The sequence below is a fragment of the Macaca fascicularis genome, chromosome 3 (assembly GCF_037993035.2).
Source record: "Macaca fascicularis isolate 582-1 chromosome 3, T2T-MFA8v1.1".
Lineage (NCBI taxonomy): Eukaryota > Metazoa > Chordata > Mammalia > Primates > Cercopithecidae > Macaca > Macaca fascicularis.
This window is the reverse complement of record NC_088377.1, coordinates 174,952,865-174,975,388: the sequence shown is the minus strand read 5'-3', so window position 1 is coordinate 174,975,388 and position 22,524 is coordinate 174,952,865. Positions and strand designations below refer to the sequence as shown.

Here is a 22,524-nt window from a genome sequence, read left to right as displayed (position 1 = left end):
TCAGACCAGTGATACAGCTTTTTTGGTCCCAAGTAACCATGTGTCAGTAGTCAGAAGGTAGCTTTGTGTGGTATCATTATCCTCACAACTACAAACACACTCACACACAAATACGTACACTATACTTCATGGATCATATGATACCTATTATTTCACATTTTAACATCTCTGAAGTTGGGAGGGATCTGGTAAGTGATGATACATTAGAACTGATGAAATATGGGCCGGGTGTGGTGGCTCACGCCTGTAATCCCAGTGCTTTGGGAAGCCGAGGCAGGCAGATCATGAGGTCAAGAGATCGAGACCATCCTGGCCAACATGATGAAACTCTGTCTGTACTAAAAATACAAAAATTAGCTGGGCGTGGTGGTGGGGGCCTGTAATCCCAGCTACTCGGGAGGCTGAGGCAGGAGAATTGCTTGAACCCAGGAGGCAGAGGTTGCAGTGAGCTGAGATCACCCCACTGTACTCCAGCCTGGAGAGAGAGTGACACTCTGTCTCCAAAAAAAAAAAAGAACTGATGAAATAAGGTACATTTCCTTTAAATAACTGTAACATATTGAAGATGGAAACCGAAACTGAGGTTCAAATACTGACTGAAAGAAACAGTGGTAATCCAGCCTAATCTCCTTCATTTTACAAGTGAAACACACACATACATATACACACATACACAAAAACATATGTGTACAGAGGCAGAAGTAAAACCAAACCTGTAAGTCAAATTTCCTGATTCCCAGTCATTGTTCTTACGTTCTATCAGCACCTCAGCAAAATACTAATGAACTGACCTACTGTCATCTGTAAGCAACAGGTAATCAAATAAGTTTTTAAGATGAAGAAAGCAATTCAACATACTATAAGAACTGCAAGATCAGGAACAATGTCCATTTTGCTCACTGTGATATTCTGAGTGCCTAACAGAGAGCAGGCATTTTATAAATGTTCTGAGATGAAAAATCTGGCTGCTGCGTTTAAGATAAAGGATGGCAGTTAGCAGGTGGTAGCCGTAGTGGACCGCCTCAGTAGACCACCTCAATAAAACTTCTTGGGATGTTTGGCTCTTCATATCTAGGCTCTTCACAAATCAAATGAATTAGAATGTCTGGGGCTAAGACTCAGAAATCTGGACTTTTAACAAGCATTCCAGGTGATTCTCATGGCATTAAAGCTTGAAAACCAGAGTATATTAGATAATAACAATCCCCACTGGAGGCAACAGAAAGGAAGAAACTAATGTCATAATATTTACATCAAAAGAACATAGGGCATTAGAGAAATAAGAGACAAAATCAAGATGACAAGGAAAAACCAGGGGAAAGTTACTTAAAAACTAATATAAGACTATTTAAATATAAAAGTATAAACATTAAGGAATCAGGAACTCTGAGGAGCCCTGGGATAAGGAATTAATTCCATCAGTGTGCAAGAGGCCAGGGGTACCATATGAGACATCATTAGGATAATTAAATAATTAACACACATAGGATTAAAATTCCTCTTGGGGAAAATGATAATGAACAAGAAACACCTAATGTAGTTTCACAAATGACTCTTCAAATATCTACAAAGACAGATGTGAACTAAATATGGAGAAAAGTGAAAAAGTATCTTGTTACAGTCAGCTAAAACTTACAGAAAAGAGTCAGAGGTAGCAAATTAATTCATGCTACTCAAATAAGTCAGACACGAGAAGAGGAGCTTTTAAAATTACCAAGAGCGGGAGAAAGACTAGGAAAAGGAAAATGCTGCTAAAAATGGAGTGGGGTTTGGAATTAATGAAGACTAAACTAGCTAAGAAACTGAACTAATTCTTTTTAATTTGTCTTTGACAAGAAAAATGAAGAAGACATATTTGTATAATTAGAGAGAATGAAGACTTTGCAAAAATAGCGACTGACAAAAAGCAGATGGGGAACACTTGACAATACGGAACTCATACCAATCAGCAGGCCTGGATGATGGGACGCAGAGGATCTTACGGGAATTCACGCACGCACTTGTGGAGTCATTTACGATCATTACGGAACATCACAGAAAAATGGGGAAATAAAAGATCTGAAGTGGAAAAAATATTAGATAATAAAATATCCTATTGATCTTAAAATGGAAACAAAGAAATACTGTGGAAAATTTTAGTGGGGAAACCAGTAGCACTGTTTTCCCATCCAGATGTGAGCTCCACAAAGTCAGAGGCATTCTTCTTCATTGTCCAGCATTAGTCTGGAGTTTAGAGCAAATAGTAAGTGATCACCAGATAACTGAAAATGGGAAAAGACCGTGAGCTACAAAATGAATGCCACCACACTTTTGCATTTCTTCTGAACAGAAAATTGTACCACAGGGAGCTTACAGTTCATTTTTTTCTCTCGTAAATAACAGAAAAAGGTAAAATACTTAAACATCTGGTGGATAATTACATCATAAGCCATAATCAGAATAAATATCTAAAAACTCTAGTAACACAAATATAGGTAAATTTGAGAAACTATAAAAGCAAAAAAAAAAAAAGTAGAACACAAATATTAATTTGGGCAAATATTTTCAGTACTTTAAAATGAAACCCTCTAACAAATTTGGATAACATGCAAAATTTAAAAAGAAATCAAAAATAAAGAGAAATTTTTAAATTAGCCTTTACTATGAGCACTATATATCTCAAAGAATCACGGAAGATCCTCGCATCCTCACACACTCCAACACAAACCCATCCATAGTCACTCAGATGTATTATTTTTTAATCAATTCATCCTCAATTTATAGACAGGGCCAACAGGCAAATTTATATAAAAGTATATGCCTCCAGGAAATTGACACAAAGCTCATGGGAAAAGATAATAAGTTACTCTAAAGTAGTTTTCAACACAAGGAAAATAGAAGAAATGCATTTCCTACAAGCTAAAATAAAGGGGGTGGGCGTGGGGGTGAAGATTTCATTTTTGGATTTTTTTTTTTTTTTTGCATAGAGCACAGTGCATTCCATAATAGTGCACATTAATAACCATATACTGATTAAATCCAATTGAAAGCCACTGGCTCGTATATAGGAAGGGTATATGATGATACTTAAAGAGGCTGATTATTTCATAGGTCTATCTTATTTCTTTTGTCAGGTCTCCAAAACTGAACTCTATGGTTCTAGGCTTTAGTAAAGAAGTATTAGAAGTATTATGCCAGTAGAGTATCCCATAAGATATGAATAATACTAGGGTTTTGGTTTTTTTTGTTTTTTTTTTTTAACACCACACTGCCTTCACTGAGGAAAAGAGAGACAAAAAAGAGAAAAAGAGAAAGGTTCTCATTACTGGAAAGGAAGTTAGTTTCATCATTTATTAGTTTTGATGCCAAATGAAGAGGAAAGGAGAAAGCTATCTCAAAAAAGAGTATCATTTACATGAGTAATGATAGCTCTGGCCTAAAGAGGACAGTCAAATTCTAGATCTTCTCAGTCAGAGGGCAGAGCTCAGGGCACATAGAAGGGTAAGTACAGACACAGCAGCTGAAACAGTCAGAAGGCAGCACAAGGAAGGCCCACACCACTCTGGGTTTGATACAGTTCATATCATTAGTTTGTATGGATGCCAAGAAAAACATCTTTCAAAAACAAGCAGGCTGATGCAAGAGCACCAGTTTTTTGAAATGAATAGCAAGAGCAAATTCTATCTATTTAAAAAAAAAAAACAAAAAAAAACCTGAGATAATTCAAATTCTTTCACCCTGTCCTTCCTTATGTGGCTCTAAGGAATAAAGGACAAGAACAAATTAAGAGGAAAAAAAAGTAACCAAATATTTAATCACACACACAAAAAAGAAAAAACCCACTTCCTTTAGTACCAAAAGAAGCATATTTATTCATTCACTTATCCATTCAGCACAATCCAGGTGGCAAAATAAACAGCAATAACTTTACCCCCAACCTAGATACTTCTAGAAATTAACAGATCACTAGATAATGGAGCATTTTTCCCAGAAATGGATCTTCATGGAATAGCTAAAATTTAAGGAACACAAATACAGATGGATGGGACTAGGATAAAGAATTCTACAATAAAAGTGTTTTAGGTATCATTTCATTGCCATTGTTAGCAGAATAATACCTAATTTACCTGGCAATCTGGACTAATAAGAATAGCAGAAACTAAAGAAGAGAAAATTAAGAAAAAAAGGACATTTCCAGGGGCAAAATTTCCTTATGTTATACAATCCATAGCTGAGAATTCACGCGCATATTGCCACAGAGTGCTCTCTGGTCGCTTATTCTACACACAATTCTAACCACCTTGGTTCTCTGCCTTTGTAGCTCATACTACAATAGTTGAGCAACTTAGCAAGAGGAGCTTGTCTGAAACAGACACAATCAATAGCTAGACATGATAACCTACCCCCAAAAAGCAAGGGAAAGACAGAGGGCATGAAGAGTCAACAAGGAAGATTTTTTTTTTTTTTTAAATGGAAGTCCGGGACTGGTTCAGCACGGTGGAACATTGTCCGTGCCTTCACAAGTGACAAGATGACCTCTGACATATCACAATACATTCAATAAAGGGTAGTGTGCAAAAGTGCAACCAAAGCATCCATTAACCAGGTTCAAAATGACAGCCCTTCAGTTACCAGAAAAGGTCTGAATGTGCTCAGTATATTGTGACAAAAGGACCAAATCTGAGAAACGTATTTTATAAAATTTCCATTAAAGATGTTAAAATACAACCTTTAATGCTTAAATGGGAGAAACTTTATTTTCTGGAAAATTAAGCCATATTGAAAATCAGATTTCAAATGATGCTAATAAATTAGGCATCACCAGTCTTCTTTTTAAAGAAACTATCACACAATAGTTAGGAGTTTACTTACAATAAAGCAATCAGTCTCTATCAGAACAAAGATAGCCATTGAAAACAAAAAAAAAGAGGAAGAATAAAGCTTTAATTACAAAAACAAACAGATACATGGATTTATCTATTATGACATCACAATCCTGAAGTCTGTGTAAAAGGCACCTCATTTCAGTCCTGGCACACAAGCTTTAAAAAATGGTTAAACAAGCTCAAAGTATCTTTGAAGCAACATCAATGGTGTATGGTACTTGGTTTCCGATTTTTTCTGCACCAAATTAAAAGTTAATAAATGTTGCCAGCAATTCCTCTACATTTCTCAATCCACCCCCACCACAAACTCTGGGAAATAAAAGCAGCCCCTATCATTACTTTACAGTCTAGAGGGTTTGCAAAATGACTTGGAGGGGGAGCTTTGAAGTTTGTAGTATTAGAAAGAGAAATATACCATGAATGCCAGAGGGGGGAGCTCAGAGCAAAGGGAAAGATCATGTTTATAATGGGCAAAAAAGGGAAATTCTGAAAACCTTCTGAGCTTTTACACAATATCCTTTTTTCTCTTTTTTCGGTATTCTCTTTTGAAGAATGGGTTCTAATACCCTTTGAAATAAACAACCTTCTTTTTTCCCCCCATGTAGAGAGAAAATAAATAAAAGTAGTACTGAGGGTAACCAGTTTAAACAATGTGCAGGTTTCGGAAACCTCTGCTTTAGGGAAGTCTCATGCACACAGCCTCCAGTCTCTAATCAGTTTTGTTTGCAAATGAACCTACACAGTAGGATTGGCATCTAATGATGCTGAAGGCACAGTAAAGGAATTAGCCCAAGACAATCATTATTTTAAAGAGGCGTTTGGCCTCCTCCAGATTCCTTTATATGTTTACTTCTTAAGACAAAATGGAATTTTAATAGGCTCTTTCCATAATTAAAGACACTATCTTTGTGTATTCACTGCCCTTTGTACCACTAAGGACATACAACTAGCTGATCCAACAACAAAAAAAAGAGCCACTGGCCATTATACTTTCCTAGAAACAACTTCCAAGTACAGACACGTTTGTGGAGATAGACAGGGTCAACCAGCACTCTTCTTCCCATCTGAATTGTAAGCATTTCTTTAAACTGAGCTTTCAATCCTGAACAGTTTTGCCAGTAACCAGAGACAAAATTGGCATTAAAATAGGTGCCATTGAACAGTAAAGTTCTTGATGCTACATGGAAAGCTATAGCTTTCACAACAGTGCCCAAAGAAAGTCTTTAAAAGAAATGAATATCCTTTTGTATTTGTTGGCTACCGCCACAATACTGAGTAACAAACCACCTCAAAACTCAGCAGTATATAACAAGTATATCTTCCTTGCTCATATATATGCTCGTTATCGGGGACTTGGCTGTAGGCTGGACTACACTGGGCTTGGTACCAACCTGCAGATCAGGTCCAGAGCCAGTGCTTTTCATCCTCCTTGAATTAGCAGCTACTAGAAGCATGCTCTTCTCACGGCAAACAATAGAGGTACAAAGACCAAGTCCAACTGCACAAGCATATTTGAAGCCTTTGCTAGTGGCATATTTGCTAACATTCCATTGGTTATAGCAAGTCACACGACCAAGCCCAATAGCAATTGGACGAGGAAACAGACCGCTCTCACTGGTTGGGTGGGGGGCTGCTGGGGGTGGGGTGGGTTAGGGAATGAATATTTGCAGAACAATAATCTAACCTACCGCATCCTTCCATTCAGGCTGCTAGAGGTTATTTGTTTACCACATCTGGTATCCTGCTGCTTATGTATAACAAGATCTCATCATCTAAGTAAATAAGTCCTAGTTTTACATAAGTCTGCCGTTTATAGTACCATTAGAAGAATGAGAATTAAGCAGAAAAAACTGTAAAATTGGTATTATATTGTATAAATGGACATGATTAGGAGTTTCATTGATGCCTCAGAAATCTGTTGACAAAGGGTAATACATTACAGCTATAGAGTACTGCTTAGTATACTCTAGTGTTTCAAGTCCATGTACTTGCTAAGCTGTCTACCTTACATCGGCATCAATCATATTTTATGAAGTATTAGTTTTGCATAGAAATAGCCTGCTAGACAGCAGAATTACAAAGAAAAGAGAAAGCAGGAAAGATCACACCAAGGTTTCCAACTTGGATAATGTAGTAAGCAATAGTAGTGGCATTAGCAGAAACTGCAAGAGAGTGGAAAGCACTTGACAAACAGATTTAGAGCAGCTATTAACAAAGCTTTACAGTGAAAATTTTAAGATAACTTTAAAAGGCTCTGGCTATTACATACATTTAAAAGTTAACTTGTCAACCACATGCCAGTTAAATCCTACTGGAAACAAGACATGGAATGCAGATATAAAGGGGGGAGAAGAATATGTATATTATATAAATATGACACATATTTATATATCTATTTACCAAAATTTTCTTAAGAAGGTCCAATGAACCCCAGGTTCAGATTTCACTATCAGCTATTAAATGCCTACTGTGTGTCCCATACATTAGCTCACAAAGTACAAAGCTATGTTGTAATGTAGGAATTATTATTATTGTCCACATTTTACAAATGAGTAAAGTGAGCCTTGGTAAAGTTAATAAGGTTATATAACTAATTAGATGTAGAGCCAGAATTTGAACACGAATCTTCTAAATAAAAGCCTGTTTTGTTTTTTCCTGACTGTCCCATGCTAATTCTCTAAAAATGCCTTTTTTACCTGAACCAAAAGGATTCTTTTATATTCTCCCATTCTCAACTCCCAACACTAAAGGGATAGAGTAGACCAGAAACACAATTATGATCATAATAGACTTATGATCCTCCTAGAATATCTCTCACAGATACAACAAAATTCAGGAATCTTTTAAACGTGTTACTTTAAATACCAGGTATCAATCAGTTGATCAAAAGTTACAACAGGGAAATCTCAGTACTTTCAAGTAATATTCTAACAGTCTGCTTCCTGGAATGAGTTTTAAGTAAGGTAATTGAACACACTGTTTCGCATAAAGCCTTATAAAATAAAGTCTTTGTCAAAAGGAAATGAAATATATGCTCTCTGCATTCAAAGGCTCTAGATGTCGACCTGTAGTCTACAGCTTTTGCACAACGATTCTCAACTTCATTAGGGGTCCAGTCTATAAACCTATCCCTCATGGCACACAACTCCACTTAACATGCAAATGTGGTTCTAAGAACACTGCCTCAGATACAGGGTAATCTATGCTTACTTAAGCTATGCTACATTTAATTTACACATATATTACTCTGGAAGAGCAGAATAAGGAGGAAAGGCTGATAAAATGGATTCCTCCATCCGCAAGGGTGATTAGGAAAGAAAAGAATACCAGTAGATAGCAAACCTGTAGTAACCTGTCTCACTTTCAGATAATTAGTTGTGAAATTTTTAAGGCAAGTGACTCACAAGGGAGGGTACAAATTTATTGCCTTCCACAATCTAATAATCTTGGCAGCAATGAAAGTTATCTATTTATTGATAGGCAACGGTAATTTATCTTCCCTGGGTAAAATGCAGTCATTTAAATGTTTTTTTCTTGTTATGAATGCTAGCCTCAGCAGTAAACATGAAAATGACTTCACAAGAACAAAAACACTCATTAAATGTCAATAAACCCCCAAAGCACAGCTATAAAACTGTCAGAAAATTCTGTATCAGGTCAGCAATGGACCACGAAGTTCAGGAAGAACAGTGAATTCAAGATGACTATGATGGCAAGAATTTGGCAAGGAAATCAGGACCAGAATTCTAGTCCTTGTTCTACCACTAAATTTTTTAGTGACCTTTAGAAAGTTACCTGACATCTCTGGGCATCATTTTTCTCATTATGAAACAGAGGAGTTTGATTAGATTCATTTATTCAGTAAAATTGGCTGAGCACCTAGTATTTACAGTGCTGACATAGGTGGAGTAGATACAGAAGTGAACAAAACGGACAAGGCACCTGACCTCAGGGATTTTCCATTCCAGCAGAAAGATGGATTCATTAGAACCTCTCAAGTTCTACAATTTTAGGGCCTTTCAAAGTATCAGACAATAACTAATTCCAGTATATATGATGTCCAAAAGGCAAGACAGAAAGGGTAAACCTATTTTGTGTTAGTATATCAGTTACATTTCAAATAATATGCCCAATATGTGTGGTGGAATATAAAATGATACAGCTGATTTGGAAAACAGTTTGGCAGTTCCTCAGAAAGATAAACACAAAGTTACGATATGACCCAACAATTCCATTCCTAGGTATAGCAAAATTGTAAACAAATATTCACAAAAAGACTTGCATGCAAATTTTTATAGCAGCATTATTAATAACAGCAAAAATGTGGAATCAACCCAGATGTCCACCAACTGATGAATGGATAAACAAAATGTCCATATAATGGAATATTATTGATATGGACAGGAGGCAGGGAAATATTAGATAGAAGAAGGCAGTTCCCCAGCAAAGGCCCCACCCACAAGCCTGGAAACCACTGCCCTAAATGGGAAGAGTTATCCTTGTTTTCCCGCTCAAATGTTGCTTTTTCCAAAATCACCCTGGCCCGCCAGCCCCCCATCCTTTACCCATAAAAACCCCAAACTACACTGGCAGAGGAACAGAGCAGTGCAGGAGAGAAGGAGAAAAGAGAAGAAGCATCTGAAGGTCAACAGGAGTTCAGCCAGGGATGGCTGGAGATGAGGGAAGATCCTCTTCCCACTCCACCTCCTTTCCATCTCCCCATCCTGCTGACAGCCACTTCCACTCAATAAAATCTCTACATCCTTCAAGTCCATGTGACCTGATTGTTCCTGGATGCTAGACAAGAAGTCAGGTACCAAGAAGGCAGGGTGTAAAAGGCTGTCACCCTGACTCTCCACTGAGCTGGTTAACACTTAGCTGTACACAGATGACAACTGCTAAAAGAGCATTAATTTTAACACACCCCTAGACACTGCCATGGGGCTGGAGCCCAAAAGCGCTTGTCCCAGCCCTGACCTGCTCACCTGCGTGTTCCCCATTCCTCAAGAGGTTTGAGCACAGCAGTGGCCCAGTAAGCGGGCCACACCCCCATCACAAGTCCCATGAGGGGGTCAAGGGAATTCTCCTGTCTTATTATTAAGCAATAAAAAGAAATTAGGTACTGCCATCCTATAACATGGATAAACCTTGAAAACATTATGCTAAATGAAAGCTAGTCAGAAAGGCCATATACTGTATGATTCCATTTACATGAAATGTCCACAACAGACAAATCTACAGAGATAGAAAGTAGATTGGTGACTGCCAAAGGCTGAAGAGAAGCGGGAATGGGAGTGACTGGTAATGGTGAGTGATTGCTAATGGACAGTTTTCTTTCTGGAGTGACAAACATGATCTGGAATTAGACAGTGGTGATAGTTGCACAACCTTGTGAATATACTAAAACCTATTGAGTTACATTCTTTAAAATGGTGACTTGTATGTGAATTATATCGCAATATTTTTAATTTTAAAAAATTAAAAATTATGGAAAAAATTTAGGTCCTAATACGTAACCGAATCAATTATCTTAGCAAAGTTAGAAAACAGCATAGTAAAACACAAAGCAGATGATTTGCTAGTGAAATGTTTAAAATAATGTTCAGATTGTGATTTCAAAGCAGTCTTACACTTGGTTCATTATTTTAGATCCAAAATAAACATCATTAAGATTGATTCAAACAAAATATGAAAAGTCATGTTTCCATCAATTCTTTCTCTAATATTCTAAGACTTCGTTGTTTCAGTGCCCTTTCATTTTACTAAATCAATATCCTCACTTCTCCTTCATCATTTTCTTCCAACCCATGCTGTTAATCACCTCAATCCCTTTTCTCAAACCATGCCTCTCTTGCTTAATACTTTCCCTGCAACTTCAGCCTTTCCAAGACATCAATATTTCCACAATCCTCCTCTAGTCAATGTTTGACTCATTATAAGAATTTCTAATCTACACATCTGTATAACACTCATAAGGTAACTTTTGATCAGGTAAAAAGGGAAAAAGAAAATGCAAAAAAAAAAATTAAGAAAAATGATGATACTTACTGAAAGCAATTTTACCAAAATTAACTTTAATAAGTCCTGGTATACCGTGGCTCAAAATTTAATATCTACAATAAGTACCAATAGATGTTTGTGGCATAAAAGAAAGCAAGTGGCATACCAGAAAACACAATGATGTAGAATATAACTGAAGGAACCCGAATATTATACTAAACAAGTCTTCAAGCCTCAACTATTGAATCCGTTTCCTGATTTATAAATTCTACAAGAGCACATTTCTAAGCATCGAGTTTGTGCATAACTAGCCAAAGCTGGACATGCTCTAAGGATTACAATAAAATAAGAACAGAGTAGAGCAGAACAGAACAGAATAGAATAGAATATTAGCACAGAGTGATGACCATTTGTTTTGACATTGTTTATTCCTGATCACTCTAAGGCATGTGCTCTACTTGGTGGCAAATGCTTATGGCTACTAGAATAACAAATGGCATTTAGATGTCAATAGTGAACAAAGTCAAAGGTGAAATGTTAGCAATTCTCTGATTGAGAAATCCAAGGGAGAAAGAACTCCTTAACACTCAGTGTGGTTGGCCTTGACCAGAAATTTAACTGTAGCTGAGAAATTTACATTGGACTATGCAAGACAACAGGAAGGATGGCTGCTCCTCACATCAGACCAAGTGAATAAAATTGAATAATTTTAAATCAGGACATTCTCTATGCTGAGGTTTAATAAGCTGTAGACATACAAATCACTGTCAAGTGTGATCCAGCAATTCTGAGAGCTGCATTTTTAAGCTTCCATTAGGCTGCAGCACTTTTACCATGATCCTATCAGTCATAAGTTGAGAAGTTAAATACCCTATTTCTCAAACTCTTGGAAGTATCACAGACTGAAGCAAATAATTTGCAAACACAAGTAGTTATGTCTCTCATCTTTTTTGTAATAAGGAAATTGATTCTCTCCTCAAAACCTACCAATTTATTTTTCTCCTTCTGTTAATCAGATTATCAAAGCACAGTAGAATTTTTCTACACGGGAATCTCAAACTGAAAGGAAGAAAAATGGAATACCCAAGGTGTGTGTGGTACCACCCCTTACCCACTGGAAATACAATAAGAAAATATTTGGCCACCAGCCTCCCAAACTCTCATCTCTGCCATGGCAACTGATGGAGAAAACTGGCAAAGAGAGCCCATGCAAAAGCAAGATGTTAATTTATAGAGTACAGAGTTTGGTGATTGAACCTTCCTGTGCCAACCCCACATCTCCCTGCACCGCAACGCACTTGTAGATGGCAGAAATGAGGTTACAGAGTAGCTGATAAAAGCTAATCCAAGATACAAATTGCTGTTTTCCTTTCTGACTAGATGTTAAAATTCCTGCTCTACCAAAAATTAAAACAAAAATCCATTTCCATTCTACTTCCTGTTTTGTGAACAACAGATGATGGTGTCGGGCATTCCATAAAGATAATAGTTTCAAGCTTGTCATGTCAAAATGTCAGAGGTGCTGATGAAAATGCATAGAGGTAATGTCAATGCTTGAGCCTTAGCATATAGACAGCAAACAAATAAAATAGTAACCCAGTACAACTGTGGCTCACAAAGGCTGGGAGTGGAGAAGCACAGCCTATAAAGTTGGATACAAAAAAAAACACTCTTCATCCCAACTAAAGACTCATTCCCATACTCATCCCCTAGCTTATGAGGTGACTGACATACAATCCAACTTAATGAACTGCAAAAAAAATGATTATCTTGAAAAAAATAAAACAACTCATCAAATCACCTTTGATATACCTCAAAAAAAAAATATATGGGAACATCAAGAGAGTCACATTGGATGCTAAGGTTCCTTTAGAGTATATGGAGCACCAGGCAGAGTTTAGAGCCATCTTTTCAATGTGAATCCAATTACTCATTAATGAAAAAGACAGAGACCATGGATCACGCTGTCAATATAAACTGCTCAATTCCCTGTTTTACCTTAAGAGAGGAAATGTCTGAAGCTCAGCAAGAAGCTGACATCAAAAGATGTTCATGAAAAAGATCAACAGGAAGTCAACTGAACTATTGAATGTTGATATTCAATAATAAGAACCTCTGTATTATTTAATGATGTTGGTGATGACAACCATCTGTTTACAGCAGAAAGAACCTACATTCATTAATAGTTCTTTCTTCACCATGTATTTACAAATACTGTCTTTAAAATTGCCCTTGGCAAAGCAAAGATAGCAAGACACGGTAACAGTTTTCATAATTTCAAGGAAGTGTTTCTAAAAGAAAGGCAAAAGGAACCAATATTTATTATTTTCCACAGGAAAATTAGCAGAAAATTGAGCCATGTAAATAAATTTGCCATAAACATCCAAGCAGATACTATTATTATCCCACACTTCATGAGCAACTTATTTGCATGTAATTAATTTGCTTATTTCTGGGGCCGCAGACAATATAATATGCTTATCAGCTTGGTTTCCAAACAATAAGTGTTTAACTCTTCCTTTTATATTTGTAAGAAAATATTTACTTGCTCTTTCCTTGACAGATTCATAGCCAGCTGCAGGCATGAACACACAGGGTTGCTTCTGTGGCAATTACAGACACGTAACCCCCAACTGGGGCATGAAGTTACTAACCTTAAAATGAACACAGAATAATAGCCAAGGCTGAATTCCCTAACACGAAAAACATGATCACCAGAAACAGAAAACATCTATGGGAAAGGGGTGCTCATATCTCCTTCCTGTAGACAAAAAGAGTCAAACTCTGTAAAATATTTGAAGAGATATATTCTGAGTCAAATATTAGTGACCACGGCCCGTGGCACAACCCTCAGGAGATCCTGAGAACATGTGCCCAATGTGGTTGAGGTGCAGTTTGGTTTTATACATTTCAGGGAGGCATGAGACATCAATCAAATACATTTAGGAAATATAATGGTCTGGTCCAGAAAGGTAGGACACCTCAAAGCAGAGTGTTCCAGATTATAGGTAGATTTTAAAATTTTTCTGGTTGACAATCGGTTGAGTTTATCTAAAGACCTGGGATCAAGAGAAAGGAATGGCTGGGTTAAGAGAAAGGACTGTGGAGATCAAAGCTCTTATTTGCAGAGGAAGCCTTCAGGTAGTAGGCTTCACAGAATAGGCTGTAAAATGTTTCTCCTCAGACTTAAAGTCTGTGTTGATGTTAATCCTAGAGAGGTATAATGGGGCATGTCCAACTCCCCATGTTCCCGTCATGACCTAAGCCAGTCTTTCAGATTAAATGTTAAGAGTGTATTGAGCCAGACGTGATGGCTCACACCTGTAATCCCAGCACTTTGGGACGCTGAGGCACGTGGATTGCCTGAGCTTAGGAGTTCGAGACCAGCCTGGGCAACATGGTGATACCCCGTCTCTACTAAAACACAAAAAATTAGCCGGGTGTGGCAGCGTGCACCTGTAATCCCAGCTACTCAGGAGGCTGAGACAGGAGAATCGCTTGAACCCAGTAGGCAGAGGTTGCAGTAAGCCAAGATTGCGCCACTGCACTCCAGCCTAGTTGACAGATCGAGACTCCGTCTCAAACAAACAAAAAACAAAAGAGTATCTTGGCTGAGGAGGAAGTCCATTCAAATGACTGGGGGGCCTCAGAATTTTATTTTTGGTTTACATTCCCCAGACTACCGACTTCTAAATTCTGTCCTCCCTTGAAAAAGCAACTCCCTACCAACATCTCCCTATCCCCTGAAGCTTCCATGGCTGTTCAGCTCATTGTCTTTAAAGTTCTTCTCCCTGCCAACTGTAACTGGAGTCCATGGAGCCCATGCCTTCCCCCCGCCAGGGTACTATGGCAGTGTCTCCCCATCCTGAGCTCTGGCCCTAGGAAAATACTGTTATTTCCTCACTGAACTGATTGCCATCACTAATATAGTCTGAAGCTTTGGGAACTCCCTTAATGTTTTCTGTGTGCTAGCCAACCTACTTTCTAGAGGCTTTGCCTCCAGAGAATTTTGGTAGTCATTTGTCAAGTTACAGGCTAAAGATTTTAAATGTCCCATCTATTGATCTCCCTCTCTCTTTTCTTAAGTTTAGCTTCTCTCTGAGAGAATATAAGAAACAAGAGTTAAGCTGATCACATTTTTAGGGATTGTTTCTATTCATAGTGCTAAACTTCACATCGAATATACAACATTATGACTCTAAACATAATGTTACCTCTAAATATTCCAGGCATATCTTTTTATGAGTAATGCTTGTGGGGTACAAGCTTATGAGAAATATTCATTTATTCATTCAGTAGTTACTAAACACCTATTATGTACAAGAACAGCACTAGGTACGGGGTACATAATAATAAGCTAATCACATGATTCTTAAAATTTAGCAGGAAGGAAACTGACAAAAGTCTACACACGTGCACATATTCACATCTACACAATCACCAAATGAGCAAAGTGATGTAAAGTAAGATAGAGAGTGTTATGACTTACATATGGCTTACCTAAAGTGAGGACAAAAGATGACACAGAATATCTAAGCAGTAATATTAGTTTTGCCATATATTATGAACTCTCTAGAAGAATTCTAGAATTAATCTCTAAAAGAATTCTCACAAAGAAACTTATTTAGCTCATTTTGGATTGCTCCGTTAATTCTATTACTTTACCTAGTGATAATTTTCTTTTTTTTTTTTTTTTTTTTTTTTTTGAGACGGAGTCTCGCTCTGTAGCCCAGGCTGGAGTGCAGTGGCCGGATCTCAGCTCACTGCAAGCTCCGCCTCCCGGGTTCACGCCATTCTCCGGCCTCAGTCTCCCGAGTAGCTGGGACTACAGGCGCTGCCACCTCGCCCGGCTATTTTTTGTATTTCTTAGTAGAGACGGGGTTTCACCGTGTTAGCCAGGATGGTCTCGATCTCCTGACCTCGTGATCCGCCCATCTCGGCCTCCCAAAGTGCTGGGATTACAGGCTTGAGCCACCACGATAATTTTCAACATGAGATTCTTTCCCTTTCTCCTTTTAAAAAGTAAGCATTTCCCACAATTTCTGCAGTAAGATAAAACCTTCGCATACTTCTCTAAAATTCTAACTACATATTTTTTTTCTATTATTAAAAAGAATGAGATTCCTAGTTTTTTTTTTTTTTAATTGCTCCATAAATCCCCAAGGGATTTTCCACCAATGCCCATTTCAATCAGCTCTAAGTTGAATGTCATTCTGAACTGGGTCATTTTGAAGAGCTGCATGAGCCAGTAAAACATGTAACCTACATAACCTCCATGTTAAGAAAATGTGGTTCTAAAATCAGCTTCATGCAGTTTGACTATAATTTCACTGGCTCCCATCTAATTTAAGCACCGATTTTATTATGTAATGCGAACTACAGGAAACACACAACTCTTATGTTAGGCACCCTTTTTATCAAGCAATGCAAGCAATATCAGTACCCTCTTTATTGTATAATATAAGATATATAAGTACCCTTTTTATACATGATGCAAGCTATAAGGAAAACAAAACCTCTAAAGCCAACCTTAAACATGAAAATCACCCAGAGCTAAAGGACGACTTAACCAAGAAATCAACAACTTCACTAAGCAAGTTTTTCTAAAATCTCCGATTTGAACTTCTGTTTTGTTTTCAGTTTTGCCTACCTCAGTGTATTGTCCTCTGCCTACTTAATGAAGAAAGGTATATAGGCCAAACTGCCCAGCCTACTTCCAATGTTCAGAGACACAAGCAAAAATGATGGGTCCAAACGCATGTCAGGACCTTATCATCAATCAGCGAACAAAAGGGCTCCATTTTTTGCAAAAAATGAAATTTTTAATGACCTTCAATAAGGTTACTGGGCATAACATAAAAATTACCTCAAATGAATTGCACATAGCTCTTATTTCTTTATTCTGCCTAGTATTATAGGTTGTCATTTAAATGTCCATTTCTCTTAGTAAATTAAAAAACTGCTTCAGGGCAAGGATCATATTCTTCATTTTGGCATTTCTAAAGTATCCTGAAAAAATGCTCAATGACTATTCAATGAATGAAGAAATATAATTGGCTTTTAAAAGCAAATTATATAGGCACTGGGGGGAAAATAAATGAGTAGTTAGGAGATTTTTTAAAAATTTTAAGTACACACTTATTGGCTCACATTTCAGCTCTCTAGTTGTAAGTAACAGAAAACAACTCCAAATAGCCTGAACAAAAGAGGGAAATTATTACTAATACATAGATTTAGAGTTATGTGTTATACAACTTAAAGGCAAAAATGCTGCCAGGACCCAGAAAAGCAAGCAGGAAATGAAAAGCAGACTGGCCCCCAGCAGTAAGCCCTCTTTCTCTATAACTTTTCTTGTCTCTTCAGATCTGAGCTGCCTCTGTCCTCTGCAAGGAGCATTCTCTGCCACTCATACAGTAGAAGTCAGCTGTACCACAGCTTCCTCGGTTTCTAATCTCTTTATGTTAGATCAGCAAGGACTAAACTGTCATCATTTGGTCCCAAATCCAAATTCCCAAGACGGAGAATCTGTGTGACCCAGTTTGGATCAGCCATCTATGCCTTCCCTGAAGGTCTGTCATCAGACTAATTCAAGGAAAAATCATGACTTTTGGGTACACACTACTATTGGTAGGAAGGGGGCAGCCCTGTGAATAAGGCAATACAACAAAATGAGTCCACTACAACATTATATAATGCTTTACACTTTACCAAGAACTTTCACTTCTTTAACTCATTCAATTCACGCAACAGCCCTGTAAGAGAAGAATGACAGAACTTACATATAAAAGAATTGATGCTAAGGATAGTTCAATGTCTTTCCCAAGATAGTTCTGCTATTAGGGCAGAGCGTGTCCATTACTTTACACCAACCCCTATCACCAAAATGGAATAGTAAAAGAGAAAGGAACAACTTTTTTTTTTTTTTAAGCCCAAGTTAGGATGTTACAAACTCTCTCGGAGAGTTCAACAGCACTACAAACGTGAAAAACACTATACTCAAGCAGAAGTGGCAGGGAGAAAGAATACCAAAAATTCCCTGATGTGAATAAGCTTTTACATAACAAATTATTTTGCTGACCATAAAACAATTCACCTGGCCAGGTCAAGCCCAAAGAACTTTCTTCTCCCTCTAAATCAACCTTCTTTGGCACCTACCATCTGTAAAAATTTCTTAAAATGTAATCGTCTAAGGAGTGTTGCTGAAATGTAGATTCTGATTCAGTAGTTGCCGCAGACAAGACTTTACAGTGAACCCATGATCCCTACCTCCTACTGTCCATGCTTTTGTGTGTTTACCTCCCCTTCAGTGTGGGAGGGAACTGTGACTTGCTTTTAACCAACAGAATATGGCAAAGATGACAGGCTGTCACATGACACTATGCAAGACTCTGAAGCTAGTAGAACCCCTCCCACCAACCCCACTGCTGGCTTTGAAGAAGCAAGTTGTCATGAATCCTGGAGCAGCAAGGAAAAGAACTCAGCCAACAACTGGAGATTAGAATCAGACTCTTCCTCAGTTGAGTCTCTGAGGTGAACCCAGCGCTGGCTAACACCTTGACTGCAGCATGGTGACAGACCCCGAAGCAGAGGAACCATCTTAGCAACTCAGACTCCTGACCCACAGAAACTGTGAGATAATAAGTGTGTGCTGTTTAAAATCACTAAGTTTGTGGTAACTTGTAGGCAGCCATAGGAAAATAATAAGAGTTGGTTTGGATTGGGGCCTGGGATCTGCGATTCACACTTCAAACAGCACTAACATTCATTTGACACACCAACATTTGCTGTCTTCCGTTTAGGTTGGCCTTTGATGTTATCCCTCTGCCAATCAGACTATGATTCCCTTAAAACACAAAAACCATATCCTCCATGGCTCCCCAGGACAATACTCAAACAAATACTTGAGTGTTGGCTGTGCATGAATGCACCATTGTTGCCTTCCTGATCTCCCATCATACAGATTTTATCCCTTTAACTCTGCTTCACATCAAAACACCAGTCAGGTGATCAACTGCTTTACTGTTAGTTCTCAAAACTGACTTCTTAATTCTTTTAATCATGAGTACCAACTTGAAGAACTGGAGAATTTCAAACGTGTTCCTTCAGTGGATCTGTAAATAAGTCCTTAATCTGTTCCATACCATGAGTCTCCTTTCCTCCTCTTCCTTGACATTTTTTCAGACCTACTAATCATACATCAGCTCATATGCTGCTGATGGAGCTACAAGTCCATAACCACCCCAAATCCTTATTACATGATTCATCTAACTTCTCTCAAATTGAAACCACCTTGCTATTTTCTTGAAATTCGCTCTCCACTTCTACCTTCTTTAATTCTGCCTATACCCAGCCTCTTGAAATAACAGTTATTCAGAGGATGTCTCCCGTTTCCTCTGCTGTACAACACTCCTTGAATTCACTTACACCAGGAATATCATGCTGAACCACTTTATGACTTTGAAACACAGTCAGAGATGACCTTTTTCTCACCACTGAAATTATCTGTCATCCTTACAATATATTCCCATAAATCTCCATTTATTTTTTCATTTTTAATTTAAATTCTGAAAGCTTACTGTATATGAAGGCTTCATCTAATCCTATATCCTGCATAGAAGTTTGCTATAAAATACCTGACCAATCAATTACAATGGTCTCCCAGCCTCAGAGTATATGCACCAATTCATCTTATATCTAACAATATTCACAATAACCCTAAAAGTAACTACTAGTAGTGAGAAGACAGAGTGATGCAAAGCAGAATAAAGGAAAACGACAAACCCTGGGGATGACAGCTACAGCAGAATCTCAGGAGGTGGGTTGTGTATATTTAGAAATGTTTTAACTAGAGCTTCTGTTATCACCCCTTAAAGAATGTGGTCCCCACCCTTACCCCAAGAGAATCAACGCACTGACCCATTTTTTTCTCTCCAGCACTTCATAACCCGTGCACATTTCAGACATTATTCTTAGTAACTTCTGACATTATTTTCCATGAACACTTCGTGACTTTAATTCAACAGTATCTGAGCAGTACAACGTGAAAGTAACTCTGAAACTGATTATTCAGTCTTCTCCAAAACCAGTGTACAACCTCAGTAAGCAAAAAGAGCTAACTGGCCAACATTACGAACCAAGCTACTTTGCCATTCCTTTCACATTCAGATGAGGCAAGAGAAACTACAGTAATCAATACTAAATTTCTGGGCACTAATGTGCCACAGCAACAAAAAAAGTGTCGAGTCTGGGATTCTCCAAGATTGCAGCCTATTGTCTAAACATGTAAAGCACTGAACCAAGAAAGGAATCAATACATACAGTTGTCTCTTGTCCTGAACTATGTTCATAACATGTTTGATGACATTATCTTTATGAGATGAGTGAAACTGATAAATCTGCTATGTTCTTTCTATTACTAAGTAGAGATGAAACTGGAAAGAAAGGGTAGAAAGGAATTACTTGAAAATTCTTTTTTAGTAAAAATGGAAGAGACATTGTTATTAATACTATGACTTTCACTTAAAATCAAATATCCATCTATTGATTGATGCCAGAAGTTAAAAATCATGCAAAAACTGGAAACCTATAAAGAATTCTAATGTTTCACATGCACAGTCTACAAATAAATTTAATACTCCTTGGTTTTTTACTTTAAAGAAGCCAATTATAATGACTTCTTCTCAAATGAAATTTTAAACGAGGGTAAAAAAAACACGGTACCTAAAGGTACTGATGAGGTTGACTGATCAAGGATCACAGCAAGCAAGAGGGGATATTACTGATATGATCAGTCCTTGATGTCACTAGTATAGAGGCAGAAAAAAAGGATGTAAACTATGGCAAAGATATTCCCCAAATGTCTTAGATCCTTGGCTCCATTCGGTGTATAAGTAGAACCTAACCTTGATTCTTGTAGTCACTCTATGTATTCTAACCTAGCCTGGATTCTTATAGTCACTACGTTTATTCTGCTTTTAATTATAAATGAGATTTTTTTTACCCCATCAATGTTCTGATTATAAAGCCATTTAACACCTTAAGTGTAAAAAAGGCTTTCAGTTGACACGCAGTCAGAACTTCCATCTTCACATCCTAGCTTCTCTCTGAATCCTTCCCTTGTTAGGAAACTACCTACCTCTAAAGACAGTGTATTCTAAGAATAGATAGCTCTAATTACTGGTGATTTCTTTTGACTGGGCAGGAACCTGCCTTTCTTTGACTCTTTAGTGCCTGAGTTCTGTCCTATGATAAAACAGAATTAAAAGAATTACTTAACCATAAAAGAACTGTTAAAACATTAAGGGAAATTGCCACGTCTCCACCAAATCTGTCCTTGCAGTCCTGCAAATCCCTTCCATTACACACCCTGTATGCTCTTCTTCATTCCCAGTTTCCAAAGTATAAAAATCATATAATCACATAGACCTCATCATTCGTACTATCTAAATCCATGTGAATCCTCAATGTTGTCAGATAATGCATTTAGACATCTGTCTTTCATGTCTTCACTCATCCAAAGATGTTCCAAATGTTGTTCCTTCCCTGTAATGCCCCATATTGCTACCTTCATCACCACCAGGCCCTCTTCCTACCAACTGGAGGGCACTCACCATGCATTCCTTCAGCTCCTCCTCTACTCCAACATCAGCTTAGCTTCCCTCCCTGCAAGCAAAGAGTCATCCATCCACCCATCCTTTTTTAAAAAATGTACTGTTGCCCTTTCTCTCCATTCCTTTCAGAGTGTTCTGAAACTGTTTTCCTCAATTATTTCTTCTCAAATATCTAGTGGAGGAGACATGAGGAAATACTAAAGATTGACTGATCATGAGTGAGGCAGTGTTGATGGCACTTGGTACACATTGTTTCATCTTCCCAGGTTTTTCACGGCTTTCCCACATACAAAGTCTCTCCATGCTGGATAAAGTTCTTTTTCAAGATATATTTACTTATGCATCTGACTATACTCTGTGGTTGGCAGTGGTATTATAGAAACCATTATTCCTGGCCGGGCGCGGTGGCTCAAGCCTGTAATCCCAGCACTTTGGGAGGCCGAGGCGGGTGGATCACGAGGTCAGGAGATCGAGACTATCCTGGCTAACATGGTGAAACCCCGTCTCTACTAAAAATACAAAAAACTAGCCGGGCGTGGTGGCGGGCGCCTGTAGTCTCAGCTACTTGGGAGGCTGAGGCGGGAGAATGGCATGAACCTGGGAGGCGGAGCTTGCAGTGAGCCGAGATCATGCCACTGCACTCCAGCCTGGGAGACACAGCGAGACTCCGTCTCAAAAAAAAAAAAAAAAAAAAAGAAACCATTATTCCTTACTCAAAGGATCTTTGAGCGCTAGAAAGAGAAACAACCCTATATGCACATAACATGTTTTTAAAAGAGAGAAGGTATGAATAAAAAACTTGTCACTCTAGGTATCTAAATCAGAATTATGTTGCTGTGGTACCACTTGGAAATTTCAAACTGTTCACACGAGTGATGGTCAAGTACTACAGCAAATCTGATGCACAAGGCAAACTTTGTAGCTCCATCTTTCCTTTCAAGCCCTATTTCTCTCCTTCAATTCACTGACAACCTTTTTAATGTGTTTTACACCACAGTCTTTTTTTCTCATAGGGTATATATTGTATACTCCCTACAATCTGATTTTGA

At 37.9% G+C, this 22,524-nt stretch overlaps 1 protein-coding gene across 5 annotated transcripts in view; it reads right to left on the bottom strand.

Moving 5' to 3' along the window:
• EXOC4 (exocyst complex component 4) overlaps nucleotides 1-22,524 on the bottom strand; it is an 825,737-nt gene that overhangs the window by 631,754 nt on the left and 171,459 nt on the right. The window contains exon 1 of one of the 5 annotated variants that reach the window (XM_074036005.1): nucleotides 6,257-6,389. The exons of the other annotated variants lie outside the window; for them this stretch is intronic. Within the exon in view, the coding sequence (XP_073892106.1) occupies nucleotides 6,257-6,319 (63 nt within the window). The 5' untranslated portion in view covers nucleotides 6,320-6,389. Of the gene's footprint in view, nucleotides 1-6,256; nucleotides 6,390-22,524 lie in introns of those variants that run through there. 5 annotated transcript variants of the gene reach the window in all.